General features: G+C 34.6%; 1 protein-coding gene across 4 annotated transcripts in view; it reads left to right on the top strand.

The window, feature by feature from the left end:
* spri (Src homology 2 domain-containing protein sprint) overlaps positions 1-17,532 on the top strand; it is a 282,388-nt gene that overhangs the window by 15,339 nt on the left and 249,517 nt on the right. For all 4 annotated transcript variants that reach the window (XM_089734758.1, XM_089734755.1, XM_089734767.1 and 1 more), the window contains exon 2: positions 14,074-14,150. In XM_089734758.1, the coding sequence (XP_089590884.1) occupies positions 14,082-14,150 (69 nt within the window). In that variant the 5' untranslated portion in view covers positions 14,074-14,081. The remainder of the gene's footprint in view (positions 1-14,073; positions 14,151-17,532) is intronic.

The raw sequence follows: 17,532 nt of genomic DNA, 5'->3' as shown, positions 1-17,532 counted from the left end.
ACTGTTTATGAACAAAATTGCATCGTATTTGATTTTAATTAATCAATAGTAAATACGGATTTGTTGTTCAACTTCTGGTCGAAGTATGAAGTCGCCGCGGCCTAAATGATAAGCCTCGACAAAAGTTGGTCATGTTACTAAAATCGATTTATTATAGATATCCTTTTCATTTACAAGTTTTTTTTTTAAATACAAACTTAATGGTTAAAGGGCTCAGCATGTCCTTGGCATTGTTAATGTCCTTTTATTAGTCGCAGCTAGGAATGCAAAGTATGAATGGAATGAATGAAAGTACGAGAGGAATAAATGCGAGAACTGGTATGATAGAGGCTCGGAATGAATGCGTGACCTAGTTTTTAAGCCCCTAATGGGCAGAAGTATCAACTATAATTAATATTATAACAAAAAATGTAAATATGAATCTCTGGCTTTGTTGTTTGCTCTCTCTCTCTCTCTCTTCGATCGGTTCCTCACTGCTGAGAATCGTGACTCCGTCCGATTTCGTCAACCAACTGTCTCCATCGATCCCGCCCTGCAGCCCGGTAGAGTGCGTCGCTGATAGGTATCCCCAGTTCCTCCGCTATTTGCTCCGACCATCGTTTGGGACCTCTACCCCTAGGCCTATGTTGTTTGCTAGGTACGAAAAAAAAAAAAAGTCCATTAGCAACAGTAATCACTCTCCAACAGATAAGCCGTACGTACGTTCTTCCTTCTTCTAAGATAATAAACATTCCGTTAAAATACGGTTATAGACAATACAATGCTTAATACAAATAAATTCAGACAAATATTTAGACAACATTTCCTAGGTTTGATATCGAAATAAACTCTGTAGTTTAAGTACCTATATTAGTACTAATTGAAATCTTTATGCGGTATTTGTGAGAAATAAAAGCCGGATGGTGATGGATACAAACAAACACTTCCTTTGAGCTATTGAAGTGCTCCAATAACAAACCAAATACGTGATAATTATATTAATATTTTTACACTTAATGGTACACAGCCAAGTTATTCTGGGAAAACGAGTGAAAAAAATGTAAGATTTATATCCAAATTTACTGTTTAAATGGTGAGAAAGATGAAGATGAAAGTTGATGATGATGAATTTTGATTTTATTTACGATTTAATCAATGAGGATAATAGTGCGCATTCTTGCCTTTTTATTAAATGAATCGGGCTCGGCGGAATCTCTCTATTTTAGTTACAACCTACAGTTTTATAACCGGCGTTAATCGCCCGGTTTATGGCCCTACTTGTTTGGAATAATGGAAACCACCAAACAACTTCACCTTCGGTTTTCAATTAAAGCAGCTGATCTCTGGAGACCAATCTCAAAATTAAGTCATCTAGACTTCAACCTAAACCAGACCAGTATGATTATACAAACTATAGACCTTCAATTGTCAAAGTAGGAGAGCAATTAGTAAGAAGACGGAAGAGAAATATGATGTACATAAATGCTCTACACTCAGCGGCTCCAAGTTAGAAAATAGCGTAACATCTTTTGTAAGCTAACTGATTTTAACCGAAAATCATATTAACACACCGTGGTGTAGTAGTCAGGTCAGTCAGTAGTTACTAGACCAATAAAGTAGTGTAAATACCAGTGGAACTAATGTTAGAAGTAGTAAACAACTATAATTTGTACGGCGTCTTGTGAGCCCACACGGGTAGGTACAATCACCCTGCCTATTTCTGCCGAGCAGTAAGCAGAAATGCGTTTCAGTTTGTATGGGCAACTGTTGTATTAAATCACTTATAACTCATATCTCAAAATGGGCGACAGGATTTACTTTGTCAATGTCTATGGGCTCCCGTAATCGCTTTAGATTGGATAGGCTGTCAGTTTGTTCAGCCATCTGGGCCATAAAAAATAAAACAAGAAACAAAGAGCGCGATGCTGGCCGAAAATATCATGACAAATTCAATTATATACTACTTTTGATATGATGCATATAATTGTTACTAAGATACATACACATTACAAACTCCGCCATCTAATTTGCACATAACAAATTAATTTCGTTATTTATTATCTACTAATTTACTTGACGTTATAAGAAAGACCGACTAAATGAATCAACTCTTACAAAATTGCTTATATAAGTGGTTAAACAAGTTTCACTGGAGGCGGTGCGGTACAGCATCAAACAAATTATGCCAATGCTATGATAAAAAATCCAACAACGGAGCCCCGTTTACGTGGTTAATTAATTTCTTAAATGTCTTCAATATTTCACCGGCACCCATCTCTATAAGGAAGCTGAGCTGTTGATGTAATACGGAATTATTTATGTCATTCCGTGGAAGTACAAGGTTCTGGAGTTTACGTATTTAATCTTAGGTAAAAAAGTTCGTTCAAATGTTACGATTTCCTTGTTGTTTATCAGTTAGCTTGTCATCATATTACATATTTATTAATATTTATTTAGGTAGTCGTCGTGATTTTACTGGCGTTTCCCAACTTGTTTAATCCTCAAAATTTAATATGTTTACTGGGGTAAAAGTTGCGCGATGATTTTTGACGCATCCACAATCACTTTGAAGATGTTTTAAGCATACTAAATATCTCTTTATGGCAGCTGACATGATCTTTGACCCTATCGACAGCCAAAGCATAAGTCACCGCTCTCGTCGAAGCATTTAAGGTAACATCTCACCGGATCTTCTTGTGCTTCCAATTCAAGTCGCGGAGCATTTCGGTTACTTCGGAGATGCTCGGGCAGTTGTTAGAGCTGATCTCTTGGATTCGCCCGTCTTTCCCGTGAAAGCTTTTGGACCAACAGCATTCCCAGCATAAAAAAGCTATCTATCAGTAACTCCTTGTTTAATACTCAGAGAATACTGTCATTTCGGCCAATCTTTTGTACGAAATCTACAGAAAAAGTCTGTTACTATAATTTTAAATCAAACCCCACGTAGCCAATTACAGCTATGATTACGCAACAATGGGAGTTGGAAAATAATTGTGTAATAATAAAACCACAGTTTTCACAATCGAGTTTAGAGCGTTTATGTGAATACAGTGAGCAAATAATTTAGATTAATTTAATTTTTAATTTAATTTAATTTAAGGAATACATTTTGGGTACCTACATGATGGATCTAAAAGTAATTTATTTGTATTTATTTACTTTTACTATGGGAACTAGATAGTGACATACATAATTTTTTACGTTGAAATATATAAATTTACATAGGAAATACCCAAACTAAGATCAATAAAGTCTATTCATTACACGAATGTTTACCTCATGGGGGAATTGAATCCTCGATCTAGGAGTCTAGAGTGCTAACTCTAGTGCCACCAAGTCAGTCAATGAGAATGGTTTCTGTAAAAAATATACTAAGTAACTGTAAACATGTACATAAAATATTAAACTTCATTTTGATTCTAAAAAGGAATAGAAACGTTTGTATGTAAAAGCATTTGTTTAAAAAAAAAAACCAGTTGACATTCAAAATAAATAAGTCACTTCTGAAGAGTCTGCGAGGAACGACTTGCATTATGGTATTGCGAGTACACGGCCTGTTTTATTAGTTTTAAATTATTTATTTTACCACAACAGATTTACGATTGGTACCGCGATATATCAGGCGGCCGCCAATAAAATTCACGCTCTAGCACAGAACTAAATTAAAACTAGATGTGTTATCAGACACGCAATAAAGACCATTTAGATTTGTAATATCTCTATAGATATCAGTTAAAATAATGATTTGAGTAAGCTGCTTAAACACATTTCACTTATGTATATTTTCGTACATGCTTTCAGAAAATGCTTCGTTTTGTATTCCATATACATAATAATATGTTATACATATGTACCCATTGTGTGTTGACAGTCGCGATTGAAGGATAAAATCTGAAAAATAATAATTAGAAAACTAGGTAAATGAATAGGGTGGCTGTGCCGACCCCACCTAGTAGGATAAGGTAGAGACAAAGAAGAGGAAAATGAATGGCATGGTTTGTGATGAGGTAGAGAGTAGTACTGTTTTGTATTGTTTCGAAAAGATTACTGGTGGCCCGGAGTCCTTTTCAGTTTCACTAGAACAGTTCAGCGAGCATAGGCTCACCCAGAGTATATTGTAGGTCCGCACGGGTAGGTACGACTATTTTGTCTATTGCTGTCGTGAAGCAGTTATGCGTTCCGGTCTACAGTATGGAAAGGCCTTTTACTACATGTTTTATGGTGGGTGACGGTATTGACTTGGCGATGTCTGCAGGCTTGACCTATACACTCTGTAAACTACTAGTATAATCATGTGGCCATCTACATTTATAAAAATTTAAATAGCATTTGGACAACTTACATTCGATGTTTTTAAAAGCCCCGTTGTATTTTATAGGTCATTGCATAAGGATTTCTTTCACAGTGGAGTGGGCGGACGACTCGTTAAAAATGTTAGGGTCATGCGTGATGACACGGCAGATCTTCGAAATCATTTTATCTCGAAACTGTGTTGTTACAGGGGCTTTATCTTTTCAAAATTGCGGAAAAGATAGCAAAGCCTCAAGGATTTAGCATTAACACCAAATAAAAAAATAATAAAAAAAATACGTAAAAAGATTCGCAAACATTTAATATACATATTTATAATAAAGATACTGCTAACTAACACACTAACACCTGTTGCAGTACATATCTATTTCTTACCTAAAAATGGCGTCCTGAAATAATATTAAAGTGAAATTGTTTATTAAAATTTGAAATAACATAGCCGGTAAACTTTTTCCCTGCATCAACAATTAATATCTATATCTCAATTTTAATCAAATTACGGAGACATTCTAGTAGTCTATAAATCCAGGTTCACCCCAACGTTTTCTAGACATTACGCAGTAGGCAACGTTCAACCCCCTTTTATTTTACGATGGTAAATTCTTGAAAAGATCCATAGGTGAAAGAACTTTGGGATGCTTTTTTTTTCGACTGAGTGCTGTAAAGTACAAATTGAAAAGAGGGTAGCGTGAAATGGCTTGACCACGATTAATCGATATTTTTTATTTATTTGTTTATCAATATAAGGATTTTTCTATATATTTTATTTTCTGTCTGAGCTTTAGTTATCACTTACTCTGCGAGGATAAAAGTTCGAAGGGGATAACTACAGTAGATTATATCAAATGCTATTCTTGAAATTTCTGACTACCCGCGATTCCTTCAGACCGACACATGCTGTTCTACTAATTGTTTCTAATATTATGATTTACGAGAACTTGTAGGAATATAGTAGTCGCTTATTGGTAATACATAGATTTAAAATTTCCAGGCAATAGTGTGACCATTCGACACATCTAAAGACTTATTAATGCATTGTAGTTCTGTTTTCGTATTTCTTTTACACCGACGAAAAGAGTACCCATAAATCACGCGTTAACGATAGCTATTTTAATCCCATTTACAAGTTGAAATCGAAATATATGTTTCGAGGGGTAATGCTTGAGTTTAGGAAAGCATCCATCAATGTCTTCTTCAAAGGGCACATCGGAGGTAAAGCAGAGTTGTCAGACGCATAGATCGGGGCCTAATCGATAATCGAGTTACGCTATTTGCGACTGTGTATCTACCTGTCTACCATTGATCTTAGTTTTGTTCTGGTATTTTTCATTTTGATGCTATGGACTAGCTGTTACGAGAAAGCAAAACTAAAATTGAAATTTGTATACTATTCTGTTGTGCTAATTTACTCATTATTGCAATCATTAGATATTTGTTTACTTGTATCGTTTATTTGCCTATGGTAAAAATAAAATTTACTAAAGCTAAGAATTTACAGAAAAAATTGTGGTACGACTATCAGCTGCGACTAAGTTCGATATTACATTCATATTTGATTTTTCAGTATAAAGATAGTCTTCAACAAACTTTTTTCAGGTTTCAAATTCCTAATATCCTACATATGAGTTACATTGCGCCGACAAATCCTCCTTAGAGTGACGTCTTATGAGAAATGTCGAGATATCGACGACGTACAGCCATTTGAATGTGCGAGGGGTAAATGCAGAAGCTTAAAGTGGGAGTGCTCGCACGAATAGAGACAAGGCACTAAATTGAAAATATTATGTTCTAGTTTTATTTAGTTATTGATGGTTTATGACCTTTTCTATTTTCAATTTGTTTCTTTATGATGTACTTAACGATAGGGAGAATATTACGCAGCTGAATTTCGAAAGAAGAATTGTCATTTTCATTAATTTGTTCTTATAATTAAGCCTGTCTGAATATGCTCTATGGGCCGAATCATCGAATCGTGCAGCGTAAAAAACATGAACCTTTGCCGAGATTTGTAACGATTATCCTCATTCAGTTTTCGATGATTGAATGATTGTTAACTCTCGGAATAAATGACTCACTGTGAAGTGTGACGTTCAGAGAAAGAGTACACTGCGGTAGGATTTGTATAACATCGCAGAAAATTCGTTCGAACGTGTATGTAATATAGTTTAGATTTTGATAGGAAATAACTTTTTGTTATAATGTGTTATTTTTTTATTGGTTTTAGGTGTTATTTTTTTATTTATTTCACATACGTCATTGAATCGTATGCTGCAGATTTCATTGTACAAATTATTTATTTGCATTTACTTCTAGTTTTTATCTGTTAATTAAATGAATGTTCACATTTTTATTTTTATTTTAACTTAATATCTTGTTTCGATCGGCGGCTATCATTTATTTATTTAGGTTCATTTCAAAGTCCAGAAGTTCATTTTCCAATAGCCAAAATAAAATAAAAGATTACATTCCGTGAAATAGATTAGATTACGATTTTTTTAAAGCTGTAGAGATCAATGACCTCGTTCAACTTGTAAACTCGCAAAAACATTTTCCAACGTAGGAGAATTGAAGAAAAATTACCGTCGTTACGGTGTACGAGAAATTGGCGTTAGTAAAAAAAAACGTACCGTAATTCTGGAGTGAGGGCATTGACAAATGAGCAGCCCAGGGCCTAATGAGGCGCTCCCTGTATCACCTGGCGACCGAATAAAATACCTTTCTATGGGATTCTGCGTAAGGCAGATTATGAAAAGTTTTAAAGGGACGCGAGCATTTTTTGAAGAAACGATTGATTTCGGCCTGAACTTGTTTTTTTTTTTCAAAGAAATAAGTATGCTTGTAAATCGCGTTCGCTTTATTAATAACTAGCTGTACCCGTTCGCTTCGCTGGGCATTTAAAATTAACATTATTATTTCTCACCCCCACAAAGATTCTCATCATTAACGCCCCCGCAACTAGTGTAGGGAGTCCAGCACTCATATACATATTAGCCTATCCATTAAGTACATGTATTTTCTACATGGATACCAAGTTTCAAGTCAATCGGATGCACAGTTCAGTAGTTATAACGGAACATCCGTAAAAACCACTGTTTATTTATTTATTAGTATAGATTATGTAGTATAAAATTTCGAGCCAATAAATTATAATAGTATTATACAGGTTATCACGGACAAAACCAATAGTGTAGTGTTTATTACCTTTGTAGAAATAGGAGCATATGGCTCATTTGATGAGTGACCACCGTGAGTGGTCATTATCACTTATGGATGACCGCATTACAAGGAGTTGGCCGCCGATAGTAACAAAGAACTATTTCAAATTTTAAATTAGACATGAGGCACAATTATTAGATATTATATGTCTACAAATGTAATAGAAGAGGCACAAATCGTGCTTTAAATTTCACACGCAAAATTTCATAGCTTGTTAATACAGAAAAAATGCTACAGAAATGATCCTATCCAACATCTTAATACTACCTAAAATGATTGAGGTATCATTGAATGGTATCACTACATAGTATAAAACAAAGTCGCTTTCTCTGTCCCTATATCTGTCTGTCCCTATGTATGCTTAAATCTTTAAAACTACGCAACCGATTTTGATGCGGTTCTTTTTAATAGATAGAGTAATTGAAGAGGAAGGTTTATATGTATAATAACATCCATTAAATAGTGGAGAAATCAATAATAAGTTACAGTTTCCGAAGCAACGCGAGGGCGGGTCGCTAGTAATAGTATATAATGTAAGCAAAATCCTTTCGACAGACTCTTTTTGTCATCAATTTGATACACGTGTACCGGCTAAAACAGAAGCTCAATCGATACGGATATGAATGTGGTTTGGCGACACCGAACAAATAAATCGGAAACCGAAAATGATACCTGAACAATCCCATAAGCTTCACCTCGGACCAGACGCGACGGATTTTGGTTTGTGCCGCTAAAATGCCGTTCATATGAAACCGACCATTGCCTTTCATTATGTGATTTTGTTAATAGTTATGTCAATCTATATCTATATCTATACTAATATTATAAAGAGGAAAGATTTGTTTGTTTGTTTGTTTCGAATAGGCTCCGAAACTACTGGACCGATTTGAAAAATTCTTTTTCCATTAGAAGCCGACATTGTCCCTGATGAACATAGGCTACTTTTTTTTTATTTTTTTTTATTTATTTTTTTTGGTTTCATGTGTGTTTTAATGTTTCCGAAGCGAAGCGAGGGCGGGTCGCTAGTAAATAATAATTCCTAAAACGGTCTTCTAATGTAATGCAGAGCGTCAATGTAACTTATAAATTCTACATCAGAAGAAGAAGAAAATATAACATGTATGATTGAATTTTTATGTTAAATTAATACGGTCTTTTCACAAAACAATACTTTAAGTACCAAACTATTGAGTAAATTGATAGTTTTAATAAACATGTAATTTAATGAAATTTTTGTATTTGGAAATACTTATCTCTCGATAAGGCTCTGTCGCTGGAAATTTTTGCGTCACGTTAACCGATTAGAAATGTCAAATTATTGCAAACAGTAATAATAATAATTGATTGTAACAATTTTTAATTCGTGCTCCCTTATATATTATAATCTGTCTCATTCATTGATTTTTTCCCTGTTTGTACTGTCAATGTATGTCAATATATTTTATGTATGTCTACTAACAAATAATTAATGAGTGCACACGCGTTTTATAAATGTATTACATCAAATTATGAACTTCAAACATGTTTAAAAGAGATGGTTCTTTGTGCGTACTGAAACTAAAGTCATCATGTAACGTAGAACCAATAAATAGCAATATTGCGTTTTAATTAAAATGAGAAAGTGCATTATGTTTACAAATAGAACGCTTACAAAATGCCAAATAGAGTTGTGTATGAAAATTATAGATTGTGTAACAAAGATTTTAAACGGGAATTAGGAAGATAATTATGTCTATCAATTCGCGTACGTATGTAAATGAGTAGTGCAAAATTTTGGGAATAATTTTTAACTTGAACAAAATGTTGAGCGTCATTTTATTACCATTTCAAATATACAGGTTGTTAAATTGTAAACCTCGGGGATTTGGGATTGAAGCATCTACTAGGCTCATTCGTTTCGGAACAATGCAGAGTGTTATTTACTTACGAAGTTTATGTTTATATGTATTATGACAATCGGTAGCTTGATTAATCCGAGATTTTGTTATGTTCGTTATAATTTAAATAGAATTAATGAAAAGTGTTTCAAAATTAACAGAATAAAGATCATTAAAACCAAAGAAACGATTCGTGTAAATATTTTTTTAAGTAGATTTACACCGATGTATATAGGTATTATATATAGGTGTGTTCTAAATGATTATATATGCGGAGGAGGAACGATGACGGAATATTTTTAAAAAGTGTGACGTCACCGTTATTACTTTCTTGACGATGACTCATATTTGGGCTTCCGAAATAAAACTTCACGAGAACTTGGTGAGCTGCGTATATTTCACGAGAAGCATAAGAACGTTCCAGAGAGATCCGTACTGTATGTACTACGGCTCGGACACGAATGACTGAGCTTTTTTTTTTCCTACCTATGCTGATAGCCTTGAAAGGCTATTTCAGCTTCACCCTAACGTTTATAGGTGAGCTCATGGGGCTCAAACCGGAGAGTTGCTAATACTGACCCTAGTAAGAGCAGTGCTTCGCAGAATCTACCACTGGATCGGAAACGCGACCCACTGAGAAGATCCGGCGAGAAGCTCAGTGGGCTGTCTATGGGGACTGAGCGTTAGACAGTACGGTCGTATTTATAGGGCTTGGTACACGTGAGCGTGTTTACACGTTTAAAGTATTGAAATTACAATAAAAGGGACTGTTTAACATCAATTTCTCATCTTAACAAACTCAGAGTAATTAGTTGATGATCAGGTGATCCGATTATCACATGCAATCATTATTATTTTTATAATAAGTCATATTTGTGCCGACATATACGTGATATGTATTTAAAAAATGGTCGACGGGCAATCGGCTTTAAGTCGGGCCATCTAAATTTACACGAAAGCGGTTACCGCGAAGAAAATGCTAGGTTTTATCGCACTAGGAATGCATGCATGGTCCGAAACTAACTCTGTTTCCTTTTTTTCGAAGGAAGGAAATGGGATGGGTGTAAAAAAAACGGAGCTTTCTCGAATGCTACTCAAATATTTACCTGAGTATAATTATGGTATACGAGTAAGTAGACCATGCCTTAAAATATTGATCACAGTATAAATAAATCCAAAAAGTTTTATGACTAATAACATAACCATACCGATAGTATTTGGGGTAGAAACAATGGATTTATTTAACATGCAACGTAAACACTCATCTGACGAAAGCTTTCAAGCCCTTATGTAAATTGGCAAGGGTTATGCTGTATCTATGATTCTCGCACGACCGACGACTAGTGTACTCGGCAAAGATGACCAGAAATATTCAAAACAGATAGGGCAACGGAACATTGTTGAGAAATAAAATATAACAACTTACAACACGGTATTTAGTTTTTTTAATCTATTTATATTTCAGTGTACTAAATTATTAAATCAATGAACAGTTTTCCTTAATATATATTTGTATGTTGAATCTTTAATGTAATTGCAATATGCATAATCTGGCTTCATTCATCTATCTAAATATAAGTGATGAAATACTTATATTTAAATAGATAAGAATAAAAATATGGTTCTTAAAATAATATTATTTTTGTTTTTGTGTACTTACGCACATTCCTTTACGTTTTATTAATGAACAAGAATGTAACAATTTATTGGTATAAAGTTACAAATATATTAGATTTACTCTCTGTTATTTATGTTACTCTTTGCCGGCGAGCTAAGTGTCGAAAGTACCTTTTTGTAAAGTGACACTCATTTTTGGCGAGCAGGAAATTGCGACAATTTCTAACCAGAACGTTTAGGCTCATAGGGTAATTTATTAAAAGGGTGCCAAGTTGTCATTCCAACGAAAACGTGAGAAACGTTTTAAGGTTCCTAATATTTCATATTTAAGTACCAGTAATTTGTTTTAGCAAAAAATATATGATTGAATCAGTTGTAATTTAATTCGAGTAATTTTTCATGTAATATTTAATTTAATTGGCCCGTTGATTTCTAATATTTACAAGAAAGCTATGAATTTGGCACAGATTAACTTTTTATAATCGAATCATTTTGCAAGAGAAATATTATTTTTTTTTTAAATAAATTAAAAGTGCATTTGTGATTAATACGAATTTCAAATCATGCGCTGATCTGTTTTAAATACTTTTAATTATAGCTTGGTAAATTGTATATTTTTATAGTGTCTATCGATTTTCTCTCAATATCAAATGTCAGGCAAACTAAAACTAAGGGGCTATTCCAGCTACAATTTGAATGGGGAATACAATTGAGACTCTTATTCCATGGTGGGTGGTGACATATTCACCGCGATGTCTATCATCTCCGGTAACTACTATACGAGGTGCTGCATATTAACGAAATCGATATAAATATCATACAAATTATACGGAATGTGGCAATAAAAATGGTAATATCCCAGTGGACGTGTCCATCCGTTTGATGCGGAGATTATCGCCCTTTTGTAACTATACTCTTGGTCAATGTTTTATCATGTCAATACACAAACAAACCTACATATGATTACTCAGTATCTAAATATTTTTGTTCAATGTAAGGCAATATCATTTTTAATAGATTTTATGAGTGCAATTTTAATAACATTGCTCACCTATTGAGTAGGTACCCTACACAAATAATAAGGTTTCTTTAGTTCATAACTGGGTATTGCGACTAGAGTCTCGTATTTCTTTCGTGAATACGTAAACGTAAGCAAAAATTAAATTTAACGATTGAAAGATGACTTAATAAATTACTTCATTCTATTTTATTCACGTCTTTGCTATAATTAGAAGTCGTGTGTAGTGTAGTTGTTTGTATAGGGCATGTTTGGAAAATGTACACGTGTGGTCCATCTTACCGTGAATGAAAGACATTTAGCCGGCTGCATCGAGTTACATTGAAATATTAGAAATAGAAGGGTAAACGGATCCGGTTCGGGTTTACTCGCATTATATCGTTAGTATTACTCAATGTGAACGGAAACGCTAGGGTTCGTCAGATAAATGGAATTTAATTCGTTGACTTTTTGGTTGTTATCGTTCATTCCTTCATTATAAAATTATTATTTTTTATTTATTTATTATTATAGCGTAGTGTCGGGATGCCGGATTGTCGCATATGTTACCTACTGAGTTCCTCGCCAGATTTTCTCAGTGGGTCGCGTTTCCGATTCAGTGGTAGATTTTGCGAAGCACTGCTCTTGCTAGGGCCAGTGTTTGCAACACTCTGTGAGCCCGCGAGCTCACCTACTAACTCGTTGAATCTAGAATAACCTCTGGAGGTTACTAGAATACGTAGGAAAAAGGCAGGAAATGTTGATGTTTTCACTGTTCTAATAAGTTCCGATGTACAGAAAACAAATTCACATTATCAAGTTTTATACCTGCCAACTTACAGTGGAAGCCCATAACTATCATATAATTTTCTCTGGATATACAAAAAATAATAATAACATTACTTCATCTGTACATATTATGTATTTGTATGTATTTATTATAAATATATTTAAATGCTTCTTATAAAGACGCTTAAATTCCTTAAACAATCAGGGATTACAATAATAATTAGTGATTAATATTTTGTGAATGACCACCACGCGCGGTCGTTGTCAACCATAGACCAGAATGAATGAACTTAATTCAAATTACAATTTAGCCGAATATAAAATGATTATGTAATCGTTTATTAAAATTACAGAATACTTTTTAAACAATTATTAAAAAAAACAAAAAAAAAACGGTATTTTTCAAACTGATTTTCATTTTTTTAAAATGTCACGCGCCTTTAACTTTCAATAATTGCAAGGAATTATCAATCTATTTAACCACCTTTTTTTTAAATCATTTATAAAAATAAGGCCAGACGTTCCTCATTAGATTGGCCTAACTAGATATTCTACCAGAGTTGGAGTGTAATTTAGACTTGATAATCGACCGCTTTAACTGGAGCTCCAATAAAATTACTTTCTCAGTGGCTCTATCTATTACCATTGATATGTAACTACTCATCTTTGTTTACGTTAATGCGATAGGATGCGAAGAAACGCGGGCTGTGTTTAGTCCATACAAACTTCCCAGGTTCCGTACGTAATACAGAGATATATTTTTATAGCTTTAAGATCTGTATCGTTATATCTTTTTTTTATTGCCCTTGTAGGCAGACGAGCATACGGCCCACCTGATGGTGAGTGGTTACCGTCGCACATGGACTTCAGCAATGCCAGGGGCAGAGTCAAGCCGCTGCCTATCGTTATCATCATTCTATAGATTTTGGTATACAATTCCAAATTATTAGGTATTATTAATACGGACCTTGTGTGATTAAGAAGTAAATATATCTATCTTTGTACGGCTGTTTTTAGACAATAAATAAAACAAAAACAAAAAATGTAAAAGTAAGCAAAGTCTTGCATAATTTCTTTAAAAAATGGTTTATTATTGGAGCCTGGATGACGGTTCTGTAATCGCCTTTTATTTTATGGACCAGAGCGTGACGGACACAAACTAATATTTAAATGTAACTATATAGTTTTCTTTTTGAATTACAAGTTTAGGAAGGTTAGAACCGCAGGGCACGTCTAGTAGTAAATTAATAGCTATTTTTACTAAATATAATTCACTTTTGTTTTCAGGTTGGAAAATGTCGAACATCTGCCAACGATACATTAAAAGACACTGCGACGAGAGGAACGGAGGCTCCTATATGAAAGTAAGCACTAATCTTCTAAGCCTAATTCTTTATCCAAAAATAAAATCTATTTGAACGACTTACAAGATGAATGGATAATATTATATGAGATATTACAGTTTTATGGATAAGAACATTGTTACTCCAATGCAATTGAAACCACTTCGATAAAGCGGCACGACACGAGAACCCTCTCATCGTGGCCGCCGGTAACTACATTCCCGATCCTGCGGAAAGAATGGAAAGCAGTCGACGTCGCCCCAAACACGTCATTTCGGATCCTCCCGATCCACTAACGGTGCTTTTAGGTATCCCGCCATGCTTCCGCTCAGCTCAACCCACACTGCATACTGCGGAAGAACGCAATATTTCTAGATAATTTGGTAGTGTTGTTCTCTCATAACGGGCGGGGAAATTTAAAAAACAAATCACGGGATCATCTCCAACAAATTCTCAGAGCACTGCTCGTGAAACATTCGGTACAAAACACAAACAGCACTGAAGTTCCTCCGTATGTCTCCGTATCCGAGATGCCAAAAATCTTGAAAAAGGATTTCTCAAAAATTCGGACTTCCTCTTTCCTATGGATTTAAATGAAAGTAGCTGGTATTTGGGAGCCCTGGCCCAAAGATGGGAACAATGTTCCACGCGAGTCGGACCTGTACGCTGCCAAACACAGACACAATATTTTTATTGAAAGTAAAATATTTTGTATGTCATACCTGTATATATGTTACATATTATCTTTCTTTCTGTAATCATTATACTGGGAAACAAATACATGAAACATTGCAATTATAGTAAATTAATTTTGGAAGAGTTTTAAAGGCAAACTAAAAATCATTTTAAAATAGTGGATATTTACATAATGTTTTTTTCATATATTATCCTTATAGATATTGTTTTAATAGATTATTAATTTATATATTTATTAAGATATCTTATTAATTCGAGTACTGTAAATATTTTTGCTTTAAATTAAAACGGCAAATTTCCAAACCAAATTAATTTCATATGGTATATCGCACAGAAATAAATCAAATTTCTGTGGTATATCGGTTGGTTGGCAAGCAGCGACCACAGAAAATCAATTTAGAGTGGACAGACGTTTAATTTTGTCCGTACAAACGACCAAATGGAATGCATCTGACACATTTGATTTCCTGCTTTAGGTGTTGGAGCTGACCACGCATCCGACATCCGTTTGATAACGCTGTAATTACTTGCGTACTATTGCTGGATTATTTTTTCCAACTATAATTTTAGTATCAAGGGAAAACCAGCTCTAGTGAATTACGTCATTAGAAAAATCTGCTAAGGTTTTTTTTTTGGTATTTGTTTTCCATAGATTGTTGGACGAGCTCACAGCCCACCTGTTGTTAAGTAGTTACCGCAGTCCATAGACATCTTACAACGAAAATACCTCCACCCACCCACCTACAAAATGTGAAATATAGAACAAAACAAAGTTCATCGAACTGCTGAACAATGAAATTCATGAAATATAAATATATTTGTTGACGATTCAAAATTCAATAAACACGAAATGTAGTTAAACAATTAATGTAGTTCTTCTTCTTTGTCGTTTCCTCATTACTGAGGGTCGTGACCACCTTGGTCCAGTTTTTGCACCAATTTCCTCCAATGTTGCCTGCATTCAGCCTGGAAGGAAAGAGAAGTCGAGGAAGATTGCCAACCAGGTGGACGGACATTGTCAAGGAGGCCACAAACACCAGCGTCCTGGGCGCCATTAAGCAGGCCGAATGCAGGCAACGATGTAGTTAAACAGTACTAGAAACAGAAGAAAAGCGTTCTATTATCCCGTAGAGCATCAAGTCGGTGTAATAGAAATGGTGACTATATAAACAAAATTATCGCGATAGGCTTTGTATTCTGCAGTGCGGTGCTGCGGTATCCAATATCCGATAGGGGCGTGAAGCGGCGCCGCGCGTACCGACGCTTCCTCTACACAACTCGAGTTATCTGTTGTTTTGTTACCGTAACTGAAGCTCAAAAAGACGTAGCGATGTATTATTGTATCGATTTTTTAACATGCAATTCCATTTATCAATTAAACTTTATTTCATTTTGTTGATATGGATTCTGAAGTCGTTGTGGTCTAAAGGATAAGACCTCTGGTAAATTCGTGTCGAGCGATGCACCGGTGTTCGAATCTCAGGCGGGTACCAATTTTTTCTAATGAAATACGTACTCAAAAAAATGCTCACGATTGACTTCCACGGTTAAGGAATAACATCGTGTAATAAAAATCAAACCCGCAAAATTATAATTTGCGTAATTACCTACTGGTGGTAAGGACCTCTTGCGAGTCCGCGCGGGTAGGTATCACCGCTCTGCCTATTTCTGCCGCGAATCAGCAATGCCTTTCGGTTTGAAGGGTGGGTGGCGCGTTTATGTTGTGGATGTCTATGAGCTCCAGTAGCCACTAAATACCAAGTGGGCTGTGAGCTTATCCACCCATCTAAGTAATAAAATAAAGAAAATGAAAGATTATGCGCGACACACCTTATTTTGATTTGTTATTGGAACTTATAGACTACTAAAAGAGTACCGCCTCGTAGTTTCAGCTCTCAGTTCTATATCTAGTCTAGTAGCTGATTAGAAATGCTGAGGTACGAATAAGCAACATGAAAAGGAAAATAAATACGTAGGGACGTCTGACGCAACGATTAATTAGAACTTTTCCCGTCAGTTTACAAAAGCAAAGAGAAAACAAAGGACCCCAATAACAATCGATGGTACAGGGAGAAATAACAAATACCAAAACAAATCAACCGTGTCTCTCTCTGTCTTGTTTAATAAGAAAAAAAAACCCTATTCTGAAATTCCCCGTCGACGGCATCAATATCTCAACTTTGTTAATTTGCTGAATGTTGCAGTACAAACTCGTTTATCGAATGTTACTTTCGATTGATCGATATCTCGTATCGATTACTGCTTGTTTTTCGGCTTTTATTTCAATCGGTGCAATTTCGATTTATGTGGATAAGTTTTTAAAGTTTGTATATTAAAAATGGTAGCAAATGAATAAAATGTATGTTATACTAGCGACCCGCCCTCGCTTCACTTCGGAAACTGTAATTTACTATTGATTTCTCTACTATTTAATGGATGCTATTATACATATAAAACTTCCTCTTCAATCATTCTATCTATTAAAAAAGACCGCATCAAAATCTGTTGCGTAGTTTTAAAGATTTAAGCATATGTAGGGACAGAAATAGGGATAGAGAAAGCGACTTTATTTCATACTATGTAGTGATAAAATATATTATACATACTTCTATAAATTAATGAATTAGAGAAATAGTCTTCTTCTGGAACTAGTTCTTATATTCTATATTATTTTCGTTTTATAGTGAATATAAGACATTATAGTTGA

The sequence above is a fragment of the Bombyx mandarina genome, chromosome 18, assembly GCF_030267445.1.
Source record: "Bombyx mandarina strain Sakado chromosome 18, ASM3026744v2".
In the NCBI taxonomy this organism is placed as follows: domain Eukaryota; kingdom Metazoa; phylum Arthropoda; class Insecta; order Lepidoptera; family Bombycidae; genus Bombyx; species Bombyx mandarina.
The sequence above is the reverse complement of the archived record's forward strand: the minus strand, read 5'-3'. Positions and strand labels throughout refer to the sequence as shown.